This window comes from Petromyzon marinus, chromosome 23, assembly GCF_048934315.1.
Source record: "Petromyzon marinus isolate PM22_M1 ecotype Great Lakes invasive population chromosome 23, UKy_Petmar_22M1.pri1.0, whole genome shotgun sequence".
In the NCBI taxonomy this organism is placed as follows: Eukaryota; Metazoa; Chordata; class Hyperoartia; order Petromyzontiformes; family Petromyzontidae; genus Petromyzon; species Petromyzon marinus.
In genome coordinates, this window is record NC_133689.1 from 6,584,954 (window position 1) to 6,602,028 (window position 17,075).

The 17,075-nt window shown below is 43.1% G+C and overlaps 1 protein-coding gene across 4 annotated transcripts; it reads right to left on the minus strand.

Annotated features, from left to right (window-relative positions):
• Positions 1-271: 271 nt before the first annotated feature.
• On the minus strand, positions 272-16,872 carry TBPL1 (TATA-box binding protein like 1). 4 transcript variants are annotated; one of them, XM_032959573.2, is made up of 7 exons: positions 16,353-16,872; positions 11,710-11,897; positions 9,999-10,081; positions 9,229-9,292; positions 7,735-7,838; positions 4,260-4,354; positions 272-2,306 (listed from the first exon to the last, which is right to left on the minus strand). In XM_032959573.2, the coding sequence occupies exons 1-7, from the start codon at positions 16,474-16,476 to the stop codon at positions 2,230-2,232; spliced, it is 735 nt and encodes a 244-aa protein (XP_032815464.2). In that variant the 5' UTR covers positions 16,477-16,872; the 3' UTR covers positions 272-2,229. The 4 variants fall into 4 exon arrangements, with proteins under 4 accessions (XP_032815464.2, XP_032815463.1, XP_075925106.1 ...); XM_032959572.2 differs by having other exon boundaries at positions 16,120-16,438; XM_076068991.1 differs by lacking the exon at positions 16,353-16,872 and adding an exon at positions 15,965-15,982.
• Between the last annotated feature and the right edge of the window lie 203 nt (positions 16,873-17,075).

The following is a 17,075-nucleotide window of genomic DNA, read 5'->3' on the forward strand; positions in this document are numbered from 1 at the left end:
GCCCTGATACAATTCACAGAACTCAACACGTTCGTCAATAACTGATGTTCTGAAGGACCATTTTCCTGAACGTCGTCTATCGTTTTATTCGAAGGCAATGTTATTTTAAAAAAATGTTACGTTTATAGGTTTTGACAACTCCATTAACTGCAGGAGTTGAAGTAATCAATGTTTCAATCGGAATTCAGCTGTTTTCACAACTCCAATCCTGCGGAATAACGTCCATTCACCCTTCCACATCGACCAACGTATACGAATGTAATGCACGTCGTAAATGAAAGCACAAATTTATTTCCTCAGAACCAGATGCCACCCCAAAGAACGATGCAAGTAAAAAACACAATAAGTTGCTACGAAAAAACTAACCACAACTTTATTACAATCCAAGTTAAACTATTATTGTGAGCACAGCACAATCGTGTTGGCTGGGCAGAGGGCTGGAGCTGCTCCACGTGATCATGAGCAGGAACGCAGATCATTAAATAGTTTTAAATGGCCAAGCATTTGGCATTTATATCAACTGAAACGGATTCTACTCACTACAATACAACGCATTGAATTGTGCACGTACTAATCGATGTTTTATTTGTATATGCCAATACCACTGTAGATTCAATGTGCACCACAAGGGCCGAAACGAAAATATTGCTTCGCGAATTTAAATGACCACGGAATTAGTGACATTTCGACGGTGGCAGGGATCGGTGGCAGTTGGTTGACTCCACCGTCGATGGCGGACGTGCGCGAGTTTCCGTCACGAGCGATGTGCTCGCACGCGTGGGAAGGCGGCATTGACCAGGCCCCTTGCCGAGCTGAAATTCCCAAACCGAAGGCGTTGTTGGGGCTGAAAAGTTGTGTTAATCGGTGGCTAAAACGGCCGCTCTCGTTGTTCACTGGCCGACGCTTAAAATGTAGCTCTTTTAAAGCCACTTTTTTGAGACTTTATTTTCTGTAAGCCATTGCAAATGCCGAAACGTGGTGGTGTGGGGGTTACGACCTCATTTGGTGGGTTGGGTCCTCTCAACTGGGAAGACAGGCGTCAGTGCAACACAACACGTGCCTTTTACAATCCCTTACCTTTAAGCCAAGCTCCTAGATCGTTCAGCTGTGCACGCAAGGAGATTTTCATGTCCCTTTTGCTGCTCGTCTTTTTACACCACATCCCTGCAGTGGACTGAATGCTTCACAACATTCGGGACAAGCGCCACCTCGTTTTGCTTCCAGAAAGGTTTCCCCACCACTGCCAGCCGTTTATCCAGATTCCAATGCTGGAAACGTTTCCAGGAAATTAAGCCCCCTCAAGATTGAAATAAAGACTTCATCTCCGGACTGAGGACAAATTCCACGACCGGCTGGTCTAAATCACATGATGATATTTCTCTCGTTCCGTATATTTTCTTTGAATAAACTATAACATTTCAGGAGCCCACTCTCTGCTGTATCCACAGCCACATTATCTGGTTTATCTTGGCCACATTTACCGTATCTCAATGCTTTCATGCTGTGCTGTGGGGGGGGGGGGGAGGGACCCACTTCCGGAACAATACGCAGCCGAACGTCACTCCGAACTTCCAAAGCGTGAGGTTATTTTTCGATTCGATGGGGACCTTCAAAAAGAAGTGTCACACGTTACACACCGAAGCGGTTCTGTGTGCGCGTCGCTCAAAATGCAACTTCTAAATTTCAGACTTCTCTTCGCCGTGTGTGAAAGCGCAAAACGACGACGAAATGCTTTTAAAAGACACGGTGGGGGCGAGGTGATTACAATGCAATGAGACACACGTGTTAAGAGGTTAAAACAAAAAAAACAACACAGTACGGCAAATGACAAAAGACTAAAACACCCACAAGCAATGGCTCATTCAGAAATCTAAAACATCTCCCCCATAACCCCTAAAATATGTTTTGTTATTCAACGACGTGAGCAATGCAAGTTATATACCGAATGTAAACCTGTCCTGCTCGTTGGTAAACAGATGTTCATGCTGCTCCGGGTCACTGCACACGTGGTTGCTGCGTTGGAACGCCGTTGAAATTTGTCTTCGTATAGAGAGAGTTTTTTTGTTGCATTCTCGAGCTGCTTTTGAATATTTCCGTAGCGTGTAATGTCTCGTCGTTATTTCGTCCTCCGTTGCGGTGTTCTCGCGTCTCTGCTTCTCCGTAGTTTTTATTTTTGTCACTTTCGTTTCCTCTCCTTTCCGTTGCAGGCGAGCGAAAGAGAGACGACAATCACGTGACCTTTCTGCAGGCACACACCAGCGGGTAGATCTGCTCTATGGCCTGCGCAATCAGGGACACGTTCGGCGCTGTCGGCAAGAAAAACAAAACATTACCGTCACTGATCAAGCATCACGATCAACTTCAACTTCACCATTCACATTCTACCCACGTGGTGCTCAATAACAACTTCACAGTCTATAAACTATTTAATCCTTTTTTTTTTTTACCAGGTAAGACCCACTCAGCTATGTAGCTCTTTTTTTTCAGAAGCAAGCTGGCCACAAATGATAGCTCAACGAAGTGGCTTATCACGTGGAAATGTATAGCAGCCAAATGCTCTAAACGCACGTTGCTTCTAAATCTGGAGGAAAAAACTGGACGACCCGGAGAAAAATCCACGTGACCATGGGTAGAACATGCAAACTCCAAATATGCAGAAGGCGTCAGGGTCGGGATCGAACCCACAACCTCCTGCATACCAGGCGAGGGAGTTAACATCTTGCCACCGCGGCGCTTTCCTTCAGAAAGTCGTTTCCCGAAGAAGAACGGAAAGGTGCGCGTACTTGGAATCGCGTAGAATCGCGGCGACAGACAGAGGAACACACGGGTTAGTGAACATCGCGCGGGTTAAACACGCCGCCTTGACTGTCAAGAACAGTGGGCTCAGGCGTGACCCGCAACCAAGTCGCAGCCGATGGAGTAAACGCTCGAGAGGACGACCACCGTGTGTCGACGCTGTTAAGTTGTTAACTTGCAGGACCGTGAGATGGCGATGGCTTGGGAAAGCCTTGACCCAGGCAAGTTGATTTATCATGGGTGGTGATAATAATAATTGCAACTTGTGATGCGCACGGTATTCGTTCACTCTCAAAAGTCACGAGGAACCACAGACAACCAGAGACGAGCAGGAAGGCAGCCACGTGATGAGCCGGAACCGACAACTGCCCAAGCTCTGTGGTCCTTGATATATTAAGGTGTTATCGGCCAATTAATTAGTGTTCATTCGTGGGAAGAATTCATAATAAAGGTTTTTGGGTTAGAACGCGTAAATATATCAATGTCGTAACCTACCAAACCACCCAACACAGCCAACCAGTAAGGTTTGTCACGTAGGCAAAACGTGCAAATTAGTTACTACTTCAGCCCACCGGTTGTGTGTTTGAGAGTAAATCCACAACATTTGCAATTTGTGGGAAGAAACCGAAGCTTTCGGAGAGAACCCAAGCGTGCGAGGGGGGGGGGAGGAAACGTTCTATCACATACTGACTGAGCAGATGGAGTTCACATTCTGGCTGCACTGCCTTCTCCTGACAAGCCAGGGTACAACACCTCCTCCAGGCTTGGATTACAGGCCCACGTGCATGGGGCCACCATTCCACACTGCCAGGCTAGATGACGCTCCCCCTTGCTGGCAGTTTCAGGGTGTAGTTATCGCAACCGTGTTGAGAACATTATAAAGCGATAAAAGCATGTGAATAATAAACGCTGTCCCGATGGAGTGTGAAAAAAAATCGGAGGTGGTTTTGCTCGAAGGTGTCAAGGTTAATTCTGACATTTCGTCTTCCAGAGGACAGTTTTCTAACCTCGGGGTTATACAATGCTTTCTTCAAGCATTTAAAATTACTATTACACAAAACGTAAATGCAAATGGACCGAATTAAACAAACGGGTCCGTTTTCCCAAATTTATTCCAATTATGCTATCAGCACCATGTCATGAGATCAAGCATCCAATCAGAAATCTCAGAGAAGTGCACTCCGTGTGTCAGATAATGGTCACGGATGAAATTTTTCACAGGATCTCTCCATAAAGAGCCTTAAAAGTAGCCTTGTAATCCAACTGGGACACACGTGTACACACACGGAATCGCTATCTCCGACTCAAAACCGATTACGTCACATGTTACCAATCAGCAGGAACATGCAGTGTGTACATGAACGTAGGGGGATTGGAAGGTATTGGAATGCGTGCCGCTGTGGAACGCGAGGAAAGGGCGCTTCAAGCCAAGCCAGAGACGCTTTGCAAGCACGGAGCGGTACCTGTGAGGGTGATGCTGCCCGTTGAGAAGATCTGCAGCGTGGCCGACAAGGACTTTATCTTGTATGTTGCGGCCGGGTGCAGCTCCGGCTCATAGCTATGGTCACACACGAGACAACAAAGGGACATGGCACGTTGTTGTCGAGTGGTTCCGAGTCCGTAAAACTAACGACAGTGGCCCAGATCTACCGAGGCCAAGCTGCAGATAAGATGATTCGGACGTGAATTGTCCACCGCTCCACCTACGCGTAAAAGTGCGTCTTCATGTCCAGGGAATTTAATGAAATATATATTTGTGTCCGGCATGTTTGCTCATGACGTCAACAAAATACCCACCGTAAACATCGGTATATATTTATTTGCATTTTACACGAGTATCTATATATCTATATATATAAAAGGGAAATTTGTGAATGTGTGTGCCTGTTCGAAATGTTTAGCATACTTCCCGACATGCAACTAACTTGAAATTTGGCATGTTGGTAGCTTCCAGACTGTACACAATGCAAAAAGTATAAAAATAGACTTTTGTATTTTGGGGGGGGGGGAGGCGGAATAATGGATATATTTTGCACAGCAAGTGAGCGTTGACGTCACATCTGTGATGTCACCCGCATGCGGCAGCGTCACGCAGTGTGCCTGCTGATGTCACGCATCCCCCCCCCCACCCTCCGCGTTTAAGAAGCCCTCTTGACACTAAAGTCAGTGTGGCAAGCTAACGAGCAGAGCGGGGAAAGGTCATCACAGGCAGTGATTACAATAGAACCCCATGCTATGTTGAAGGTTTACCAAACACACACAGCCTGCTGTAACACAGCACATCGCACAAGATTCACCCTCTATGTCAGGGGTAGGCAACCTTTCCAAGAAGAAGAGCCATTTTTTTTTGTTTCTTGACCAAAATAGTTCAAGAGCCGCATCACACGCAGCGCTACTTGCACACAAACACAGCAGCAGGTATGCAGCAGATGACAAACACATTCTGACTTAAATAAACAACATTAAATAGATGATGGAATAAACTGCATCTATTTAAATTTCGACTCACAGCTTTCGTGACTGCAGGGATTCATATTCTTGGTCTCTTTCGGTAAAATCACCACGTAGAAGGGAAATAATAAAGTAATACAAATTCAACAATAAAATTCTCACGACGTTTCGATTGCAACACAAGCAATCATCATCAGGTGTGAAAACCACAGCAAGAGAGAGGAAAAAAAACGTTTTTCTCAAAATTTCTTGCTGTGGTTTTCACACCTGATGATGATTGCTTGTGTTGCAATCGAAACGTCGTGATAATTTTATTGTTTTATTTTTATTATCTTATTATTTCCCTTCTACGTGACTTTACCGAAAGAACCAAGAATATGCATCTATTTAGTTTTTGCCCCCCTTCGTTATTCTTTAACAATATAGTTTGACCGTGCATGTTCTTGTCACCAAGGCAATCCATGGTGTCCCATTCCCTGTCATATTTAATACACTGTTCATTATCTTTGTGTTAAATGATGCTTTAAGAATTTTTTTTTTCTTTTATAAAAACCTACTGCCGAAGAGCCGCGAAAGGGGGCAGTCAAAGAGCCCGCCACATGCGGCTCCAGAGGCCAAACCCTGTGCTAGGTTTCATGTTTCCTCTGAATGAGTGCAGTCCCGTCCACATGATACCCCCACTGAGTGTCATGCTAATGCAATGGGTCAGCCATGTTGCCGCGCTTAAGACGTCCCGTAAATTAAACCTTGGAGGCAATACAGGCAGTATACATCACCACTGAACGACTCCTCTGCTGATTTGTTTGAATCTTGCTATGCTCTTCATGCAGTCTCAAAGTAATCAACAACACCTCATTTTAAATATCCACTATTTGATACATGCATCACGAGTGCAGGAATTTACTTTAATGAGTGACCAGATTCGACAGAGAGACCAGGCAATCGTGTTTCTAACATGGCCAAATTCAATATTAATCATAAGACATATATGGAAAACCCAAAGAATATAAGACATATACTTTACTCAATTGAGATTCACTGTATCAGATTAGCTATATACAGTTTAACACGTAGCAGGCTTTCGCGACCAATATTATTCATAATAAAGGTTTTTGGGTTAGATCGTGTTATTTATAAATGTGTCGTAACCCTCCACCACCCGACACGGCCAATCAGCAAAAAAGTGTCACGTTGACAAAAGACAAATAGTTCACTACTTTAGCCCACCGGTGTGTTGAAGAGTGAATCCACAACATTTACAGTTTGAGTACGACGTTTCGCTGGTAATTACATCCAGCATCATCGGCCAATTCGCCAGAATGGTAAAGCCCTCGCTTGCTCCCGGTCTTAAATAGAGCAGCAGGGTGACGTCATCATTTAACTCATTTCAGGTGCAGTGATTTGAGACGGAGGGGGGGGTATTGTAATTATATAATCGATTGGTGATCAGTCAATGGTTATGATTAGTAATGAGTTTAGATTAGTAATTAGTTGTAATGTGTGTTATTGTAATTATATGCTACGTTAGTAATCCGTTAATTAGTATGAGTATTATTCAATAATACATATTACAATTCCTTATAGGGGAAACACATACTAATTAACGGATTACTAACGTAGCATATAATCACAATAACACACATTACAACTAATTACTAATCTACAACTCATTACTAATCATAACCATTGACTAATTACCAATCGATTATATAATTACAATAACCCCCCCCCCCCGCCTCAAATCACTGCACCTGGATACGTTAAAAGATGACGTCACCCTGCTGCTCTATATAAGACCAGGAGCAAGTGAGGGCTTTACCATTCTGGCGAATTGCCTGATGATGCTGGATGTAATTACCAGCGAAACGTCGTACTCAAACTGTAAATGTTGTGGATTCACTCTTCAACACACCGGTGGGCTAAAGTAGTGAACTATTTGTTTTTTGTCAACGTGACACTTTTTTGCCGATTGGCCGTGTCGGGTGGTGGAGGGTTACGACACATTTATAAATAACGCGCTCTAACCCAAAAACCTTTATTATGAATAGCTATATACAACAGAAAAGTTTGGCTTCTTCATGACCAGCAATTAAAAAACGGCAATGTTTTGTGTAATCCCAGCTTATAATGCTATATTGTACGTACAGTAATACCCCGGTTTGCGTCGGGGATGCGTTCCTGAAAGGCGCGGTGACGAATATCGAAACGTCAATCAAAGCCATTCACAGGGGAGCTGGAAGAGAATGCCGAGGTGACGGGCACGAGAAAGGACGGACGATGCTGTCAGCGACGTAATCGTGGGTTGAGGCGACGCAAATCAGGCAGCGGTATTCATAAAGTGACGACGTGTTTGCGAAACCACGTAAGAGGGGGGGGAGGGCGACGTAAATCTGGGTATTACTGTGCTAATCACAATCCAACATAGGCATTGGATGTCTTTAAGCAGCATACCAGTTAGACAATCACGTGACCATGTATAGGAAGTACCTGGCTATTGGTCGGTGTGTTTTGGTGAAGTCCACAAGACGGATCTCAAAAGGCATGGAGCAGACGGCCAGCACATTCACCACCTTGAAGGCGCAGAATCGGATCTGTGTTTGAAACAAACACAACCATCAACAGCGCAGCCTAAGCAATACATGAAATTACAAGTCGAGAAAATAATAAGTCGTGGAGTTATATCTCACAGGAAGGTACGATACAAAAAACAAACACCTCCTGTAGACATTTCAATTTTATTTTAAGCACGTGACAACTCAAGAGACCAGGATAGTCTCGTTTGCAAGAGGTCACCAAAACGACAAAGTAAACCAAATAAAATAACGTACCGGCACTGAAACAAATAGAAATCAGTGCAATAGTCAACTGTGTCACATGAGAAATCCAAAACATTGCACAAACATAAATAAATGTTGAATAATAAATCCCCTTCAGCACAAGCCAGCTACGGCAGATCACTTCCAAACTGATCATAGTACAATTACAAATCAATCTACATCAACATTAAACAGAAAAGGGGTGACCATTATACTAAAATGTGAATAGTAATGGGTGCGTGTCAAAGATATGAACTTTTAAATACAAGTAAATTAATCGACGCTGCATGCTATGCCCGAGCGAGGCTGTCCAATATGAGCTGAAAGCTTCATTCATGAGCAAAAACACTTGAAAGTTACGACCGAGGGTGCTGCCATGGCATTGAAGAGATATTACCGCCGGGAACGGTGTGTTAACGCGACATCACTACCGTGCTATGGGATGCCTGACAGGAGTTTGACACATTTCCCCCCCCCCCCCCCCGCTAATTCCATCACCATTATTTGGAGTCACGAGTCAGGTCCTAATTCTTTTGTGTGTCATTTGTACTCTCAATTCAGTGCATTACCACCAATCTTAACATTTGTACAGGATTTTCAAATAATTAGCAAAGTTGTAAATAGTCACTTCTTTAAACGTGTGATTGTATGCATTTATCTGTGTGTAAGAATTGACTTTAATCAGTGAATTAGTGTTGTCAGCATGGGACGCCGACTAACCAGACCTGTTTGTTCTTTGGCTTAAACTTTCCATTAAAATGCAATTATTCAGCACACAGTTATCCCGAATTATCACAGCCTCCTGCTTGAATGCCAGGGCTATTGATGAAAAGAAAACTACCTTTTAAATTATATTTCCTTGAGTGTTTGGAAATTGATTTCGCTGGGTATACAGCCAGTTGTGACCGAAAACCATGTGGATTTGGAGGAAGAAAAAAAAACAACACTTCAGTAAATTGCGAGATCACGAGTCTGGCTTACACAAGCCGAAGAGAGGACTTTAAGTTTTATTTGGCGAGGGGGAGATGCAAAGGAGTGTACATAGCACGACCTTTAAACGAGATGGAAGCCAGCGTCCTCTCGTTTGATAAACCTTCTGCAAACGCGCACTAAGAATACTCAGGACAGCGTTTCCTGCAGGAAAGTTTTAACGCGAGCGCCGCACCTTGAAGCCCAGCTTTTGTAAACATCGGGCGCACCTCCGCGCCCCAATCTTCGCATCCTCTTCGCTGCACGGGGGGGGGTGGGGGTGGGAACAGAAGTCAGCCTTGGCGCTTGACGTAACAAGGGCAAAACCATTCGCGTGCGCGCGTGTTAAAACCGCGGGCCACTCTCCAATCTTGCATAAGTGGTGTCCAACCCTCATTCTGGAACTGCAAAGGAAATGCTAACCCAGCCATTGGTTGAGGGTGCATTTTGCCCACACATATACCGTGCGATTCCTCATGCAATTCCGGCTTGAGGATGGAAACTTTAAGGAGATGTGTTATTTAAGACACAGCGGGTATTTGAACAAAAGCTGATGAGGTCAATTATAAAATCTACGGCAACTGCCATGCATTTCTACTCCTGCTAGATAAATGCCTTAGATAAGATAAGGTGGTAGCCAAAGAGTTTTAATAATGGGACATACGACGCAGGCACAATCACACCATTACGTCTTAAGTGAACAAAGCCACCACTGACATCAATTTACTTACTCTGTTGTGCAACTGGCACTCAGATGTTGAAAGTAATTCCGTCATCAGGGAAACGCAACTGTTTCCAGTGACACATTCTCAAATTATTTGGCAGCCACCACGTCTACATTAAAAACGCTGCCGCATGCACCTATGCTTTATTGAGGATGCAGGACTTGACCAAGTTTCCCTTCACGTGGTGTGTAATACACATTTTCATATCAGCTGTCCTGCGTTTGAATAGACGCACTCCTACCTTGTGGCTCCCGTGCAGATGACCTTCCCTGAAGACCAGATGGTCGACGTGATTCGAGGTCGTCTGAGCTTCATGAGTACCTTCTGTTGTGCACAGTCAGGGTTTGCACGCGCACACAAACGATCATGCACAGGCCCCACTGTGACCAAGACAAATGTGGCAGCACAGGTTTCGCAGAGGTCACGGAAAGGGCAGAGCTGCCAGGACTAAAGCGAGTCTCATGCAAAACACTACCATTATATTCTTTACCGCAAGAGACCAAAGAATATGAATTCCTGCAGACACGAAAGCTTTAAGTCACTACCATTATATTAAAAAAAAATGTTGTCGACACTGCATTGGCAATGGTGCATAAGAGAAATAACCAAAACTCAACACATTCATAAGTAACACTACCTGAAAGGAAATACTGTGTACATAATAGGCAACATTTTTGACAGTGGCCATTCTTAATAGGATATTTGCTATGGGCAATGGACCTTCGACAATGATAATTTAGTACATCAATGTCAGCGTATATGCGTCATGAAGTGGTGACCATTGTCTGAAACGTCACGTATTGCAGTGTTATTGAGGATTTTGTTGAGTTTGACCATTACATTTGCTCTCTACTGCTCCAATTTCAAAAATACTTTATGCAGACCTAAACGTCACTACAATTAATGCTGTATACATTGCAGCGCATATGTATCGATGCAAAATGTTATATTCATCATGATGTAAACCTCTTAAAAGCATATATGCACCACAAATTTGATTCCATTACGTATGTATAGTATTACTCATTTTTAAAAATAAATATAAAGCTCTATTTTGTATAATTCCCATGCAAATAACAGATTACTACTGCTAGATTTAAAGTTCCTTTGGCCACAATGCAAGCTCCTTTGGCCACAATATTGCTCTACAACCAAGCCTGGGCATAACGGCACATGGTTAGGATATGGTAGTACAAAAAGTAGGTTTGTGAACCTGCCCATGCAGGCATGTTATTGTTATGTCTTCGTTTAACAAGGTTTTCTTAAGGCAAAATTCAGTTTCTTCCCAAATGCAAAATAGCCTTATCAAGGAAACCAGCCCAATGCAGGACCCTGTGTTAAAATATCGTGGCTATTAGTCATGCGACAATTCATCAATGAATATTATTTGACTCATGCAAGTGAGAAATTATTTTAAAGATTAATGAAAATTACATGAAAATTCAAAGCTAATGTTCTTTTTTATCTAATGGATCGAACAATAATGCATGCAATAAAACAAGATAATTAATATGGGATGAGAAATGATTGATTCCTGAATCGGAACATCACCCAGAATCATGAAAATTCAGTCATTTGAGCGCCTGTAGTTAAACTAATTTTTTTTTTATTTTGCCACTAAGGCCCACTGAGCTATTCGCTTTTTTTCAGTGACCTGGCCACAAATGATAGCTCAACGAAGTGGCTTATTGTGTAGAAATGTATAGCAACCAAACGCATGTTTCTAAATATGGAGTGAAAACCCGGAGGACCCGGAGAAAAATCCACGCGACCACAGGGAGAAATGCAAACTCCAAATATACAGGTGTCAGGGTCGGGATTGAACCCACGACCTCCTGCGTACCAGGCGAGGGAGATAACATCTCGCCACCTCTTGCAAAAAGTACATAAGACGTCACACCCCTGACTGAATGTGCACAAGACTGATGGAACCCATGGGCGTGCGCGCTCACCCCTTCGTCGCGCTTGTACATGACATTGGCTCCCTCCAGGGCGATGTGCCTCAGGTCGAGGTGGCAGCGCGTGCGGAACACGCACACCACGTTGGTGATGAGGATGTCGAGAGACAGGGGTTCCCCACCAGGGGCGTCCATGGTGTCGCGACGTACCCAGGTGCTGCACGCGTCGCTCGCTGTGTCAGCTGCGGCGGGCGAGAGAGGCCACACAATTCAACTGGGTTCATGAGAATGAACGGATTAATTCGCATTTTTTTTTAACTCAACCTTTTAGTGGCACGGCCTTCTGGGGAGTGCATAATCTCAGCAGCATTAATTCAGCGCAAGCAAATGTGGACCAGTTTCAACATACAAGTGTCATCAGGCTCACTTGAATCAATGACGACGAACTGCCAGACGCCAAAGACAAGGACGACCCTCTCTTTAAATAAAGAGTTCAATGCTAAATTCTACAATAAATATTACGATTAGCACGGTAGGCTACGTACGGTGCAAAATAAGTTTAACATACGTACAGCTGAAAATACTGTCATCGCTTGTACCGCGTGTTGTTCAGAATTGTCTGATGTTTCGATATACATGCCTAAGTTCCTGAACAAGCCCTCAGCATGTGGATCGAAAAGTCGGGCATAATGCTGAACAAGACGTGATTCAACTCGAAACCACAAGGCAGAACTAAACATCTCAACCACGAAAACCTATGCAGTAGAATAATGAGTGATCCGAGTATCTTTGCAGTATCCAGTGAGAACCACTGAAGCATCCCCAATGCTTTCCACCTTTCATCTGTGGAAATTAATTGCACATGGCAAGTAACCCGAGTCACTATGATAACAATGTCAACTAATGGGTACATATTTCACTGGGCAGACTGGATACCAATGTACAGACATAAGTACACAGCACAGCATTAGCCTGCATGTGATTTCCTCCTAATTTATTGGAAATATTTAACACAAAAAATCCCCTGTGAGATGAAAAATCTCATTTTCGCAGGTGTCTTGAGAGTAATCAGTAGAGAAAACAGGAGCATTGGATGCCAAACGCACATTTACAACTGTGTAAAACTCACAAAATAAGAAAAATATATAACCAACATTATTCACATAATATGTAAAGCCAGGAAAGTTTGCGCAATAAAAAATTTGACGATAAAACGTGGTTTATTATGTTGCAGATGTCAGGAGCTAAGCTGTGCATTGCTCTATATAGATGGTGTCATGTTCAGTAGTCATCTTATATAATTATATTTTGAAATACTATTTACTTTGACAATGTTGAAATTCTGTACCTAGTTAATGAGCTAGCTCATCAAGATGGGTAATGGTTTAGCAAGTCATACCTTTCACTTGATGTTGAGTCACGATCGCTGGCAAGAACAAATCTGGGACATTGTTTCACACTTCACCCACTGCATATTTGTGTTGAAACCCTGCCCTCTTAAAACCTCATGGGCTAAAAGTCAGCCACATGCTCTGTCTGTTGATTAATTGAGTGAATGCAGTCAAGGGATCACTATCATCTAGTTTAAACGCTGCACTCATCGTGATGGTGAACAGCAGAGAAGCCATAAAGATGTGCTGCTGTATGTCCGATGGAGATCAGGGACCTATCTGATGGTGTTTGTGAAAAACCTGCCCTTAACTGTCTCAACAGAACCCACTCTCCCCCCTCTGCATCTCCATCCCTGCCTGCATCATTCCACACGCCTTGAGTGTTTCTCTCCTCCCATTACCATCTCCCCACTTCACCACACTTCTGCGTATGATATCAAGTTGATTCCGACATTTACATTTATTTCAGTGATTCTCTTTAAATGCTTGCTGTTTCTGCAATCTTTAGAGACGTGTCATCTGTATAAAATAATTTGTAAAATAATATTAAATATAAAGATTATCTTTACTTAACCAGGTGTGATTCCATTGAGATACACAATAGGCAGATGTGGGTTAAATGGTGAATGCAGATACATGGATAGCGCATTAAATCTACCAAATTTGTCACATGGCCACATATTTTAGTGTGATATTCAACTTTAAACTTGGTCACTTTGATTCTGCTCTTGCTTTTACTGCAATGCAACCCAGTTGCATTTGACCAGCAACTGACTGTTGATGAAGATTAAAAGTTCAAAACAAGTGGAAGAACTGCCTAATCAAAATGCTGCTGGGATACTAAAGAATATGGGAGACATTTGTTAAGAATGTATACATCAATCTGGCGATGGCCAATCTAATTTAGTAATCTTGGTAACGACACGAGGCTCAATAAAGGCACTTTCCAGTTTGTGCAAAAGGTGTTAAGTTATTGGTTAAACATCCCAATGTAGAACCTGATTGAAGAAATCTAACAGACTGTCAGCTTTTCCTGGATAAAAGTGGCATTATTTATTTTGAGTCATCCAGTCGTAAGTGCTATAAACTCTGTACTCTGTTCTGGATACCACTCATATAACCATTTCTTGAGCAAATGCCACATTACAAACAACACAAACTCACCTTAGAAGGAACAGTAAACCATCCTTATTTGTATCATTATAATAATATGAATCCCTGCAGTCACGAAAGCTTTAAATCAAAATTCATCCTTATTTGTATAAAATTACTATGGTGGAAAAGTGTGACAATTCCACAACAATGTGTTCCTTCATTGACTTATGGCATTCAGGCAATGGTGCAAAAATAAGGGTCTCATTTGTGCATGAATTTTGCACCCATCATACGCTAGAATATTTATGAAGAGACGTATGGAGAAGTGTGGTGTAAATGATATTGTAACGTGAACCCATGAGTAAGCTGTCAATCACTAAGACAGGTTCAACGATATTTATTACCTTCGTAGTGCTGGACTATAAAATTTCATGTGGAAGTTCCCTATGCGTTGGTTGTATGCGATTATACATGGCCGTACACTAGTTGCTTGCTGTACTTTCATTCTCATTGACAGTTTAAGACATCATCCTATCAACGAAAAGGAAAATACACATTCAGATGTGCACATGACTTAACATTAAAGATGGAACCGAATAAACATATCGCTGATCTGGTTGACAAAACTCTTAAATTAAGTTTTCCAAATGCACGCCAACCTTCTCTTGTTCAAATTTGTATTTCATCATTTTCATCGTGGTCCTCCTTCAATAACTATCCCACGAATATATATTCAGTTTTGTTTTCAGCCGTGTCCCCGCGATTCAAATCACATAGTTTGATAAACAAGTTGCACGTGACTTAGTTATGATCCAACAGGTCTTGAGCTCGATTGTGCATTTGCAGTTCAATGTTTCATTGGTAAAGCTGATCGACAAACATATCCTACATTATTTTTTGTCCATTTTTCCAATCCAATTTTCATAAAACCTCGTCACTGTGAATAACCTCGGCAAAAACACGTCCTCATGGCCGACTTCCTTCATGTGTGTAGCTATATGGATCCTTGCAGTCACGAAAGCTTCAAATCTAGAAATGTGTGTAGCTGTTCCATTTATGTAAATATTTCATATCTCGGCCTGCGTTTGTAAGAGCTTCGAAGAGTCTCAGGCTGCGCATAAAATATTAATATTTTTTTTAAATCGACATTAACAAATGGTAATTACTGTATATCCAATAAAAACCCATTGCACATTTTCAGATCAAATTCCTACGACAACTCAATAGGGGTCACTATTGACTTGCAAGATCGCATTGAACTGCCTCTATGGGCTCCAGTTACCCATTTAATGTTCATTGAAGCTGTACTGTATGACAAAACACATTCCTACGATAAGCAATCATCGTAATTATCCCAATTACAGTCGCTGTTCTTTAATCACGCACAGCTGTTTGTTCCTCTGCCCTGGGCAGTGGTGGAAATTCCACATTCCCGTGACGGGGGCCAATTTGACCATTGTACGACCGCGACTGTACTTACCCACATCAACGCAATGCTCATTACTCATCTATAATTTTAAACGTGAATCATATTAGAAACAGTGATATATCCGTTATTAATTGCGATTCACGCATTTAATAATTTGGCTTACGCGTGCTATGGAAATTTCACATCCCCACGACGCAGCCTCTGGCAGCACTTCGTGAGCAACACGAACACCCGACTCCCAATACGCCTACAATCGAAAACATTCACACGATTCACACCGAACGGTCGCGTAGTCTCAACACCACATGCAAAGAAGCAGCAATCTCAAAGCGCAGGCTGTTCGCTATTTTAACCGGTTACATGCGCCGTCGACGCCACCAGATGAGGGCCTCACCAGAGAAGTCGTTTTAAAACAAACAAAATCTCCACCCCCACACTCCCCACCCCACCCCCGCCATCAAACCGTTGCTCGAACCGTCGTAACAACCACCACTCAGCACAAAAGAGTCGATTAATTAAGCGTCGCCTCCTATTGTGTCTCCTACTCACCGCTCCTCCGAGGCCTGGTGGGTTGTCAATGGTCGGCGGCGATTGGTGGTAGTGAGGGGATGAGTGGTGGTGGTGAGAGAGAGGGGGGGGGATGGGGTCGATACGCCAGGAGCAATTGACGGTATCGGCGGGCAGGGCCGTGTTTGGTTGCTGCTGCTGCTGTTGTTGTTGTTGTTATTGTTGTTTATTATTTGTGATGTTTGTGTCCAACTCTGCGCGTCGCTTTAACTCACGCGGAGGCTTCCGCTGGGTTCCGGCCACTGCACCGCCCCCGACCGCCGCCGCCGCCTTCGCTTCCGGGTCAGCGGCGGCAACTGCGCCGACGGCATCTACGGTGGCTGCGAGGGCCCTCGGCATTGGGCGTTTGGTAAATCAGGCTAAATGTGCAGGGGCGCTTTAAAAAAAATGTTAACACTTTTTTAATATATCGGACTGTCGATTTTGATGGGAAAAGAACGGGCAATAAACCACTGTAACACGACAACAAATGTAATGTTAATAGCTTAAAAAAGTCAAAAGAGTCTCCCACTTGTTCGCCATCGTTGTCAACACGTGGCCTGGGAATCTTCTTTAGGTGGTCTCCAGAGCCTAGAGGAGGCAGCAGCACATTTTCTCCTTTGGTTCTTTCGCTAAAGTCACGTAGAATGAGAATAAAATAATAAATTGATAGAATACAATAACACGATAAAATTCTCACGACGTTTCGGCCATTCTACGTGGTGACTTTACCGAAAGAACCAAAGGAGATGAATCCTTGCAGTCACGAAAGCTTTAAAGCACATTGTGGCATTGTTGCAAATTCTCAGAAGTGTTTAAACAATTTTTTGACAGCACCCTGTATATGCAGGGTGGTTTAACGCGTAGGTTTTCGAGATCAATATAATCCATAATATATATTTTTGTTAAATCGCGTAAATATAAAAACAGGATTTCTCCACAAATCTGGCTGTTCGCCT

Bases quoted from the DNA above. Each gene is read 5' to 3' on its own strand.
- TBPL1 (XM_032959573.2), bottom strand. From the start codon at position 16,476: ATGCCGAGGGCCCTCGCAGCCACCGTAGATGCCGTCGGCGCAGTTGCC. The intron at 11,898-16,352 runs GTGAGTTAAAGC...CGCCCGCCGCAG, and splicing joins AACCCAGCGGAAGCCTCCGC to CTGACACAGCGAGCGACGCG. The intron at 9,293-9,998 runs GTAGGAGTGCGT...CCCCCCGTGCAG, and splicing joins ATCTGCACGGGAGCCACAAG to CGAAGAGGATGCGAAGATTG.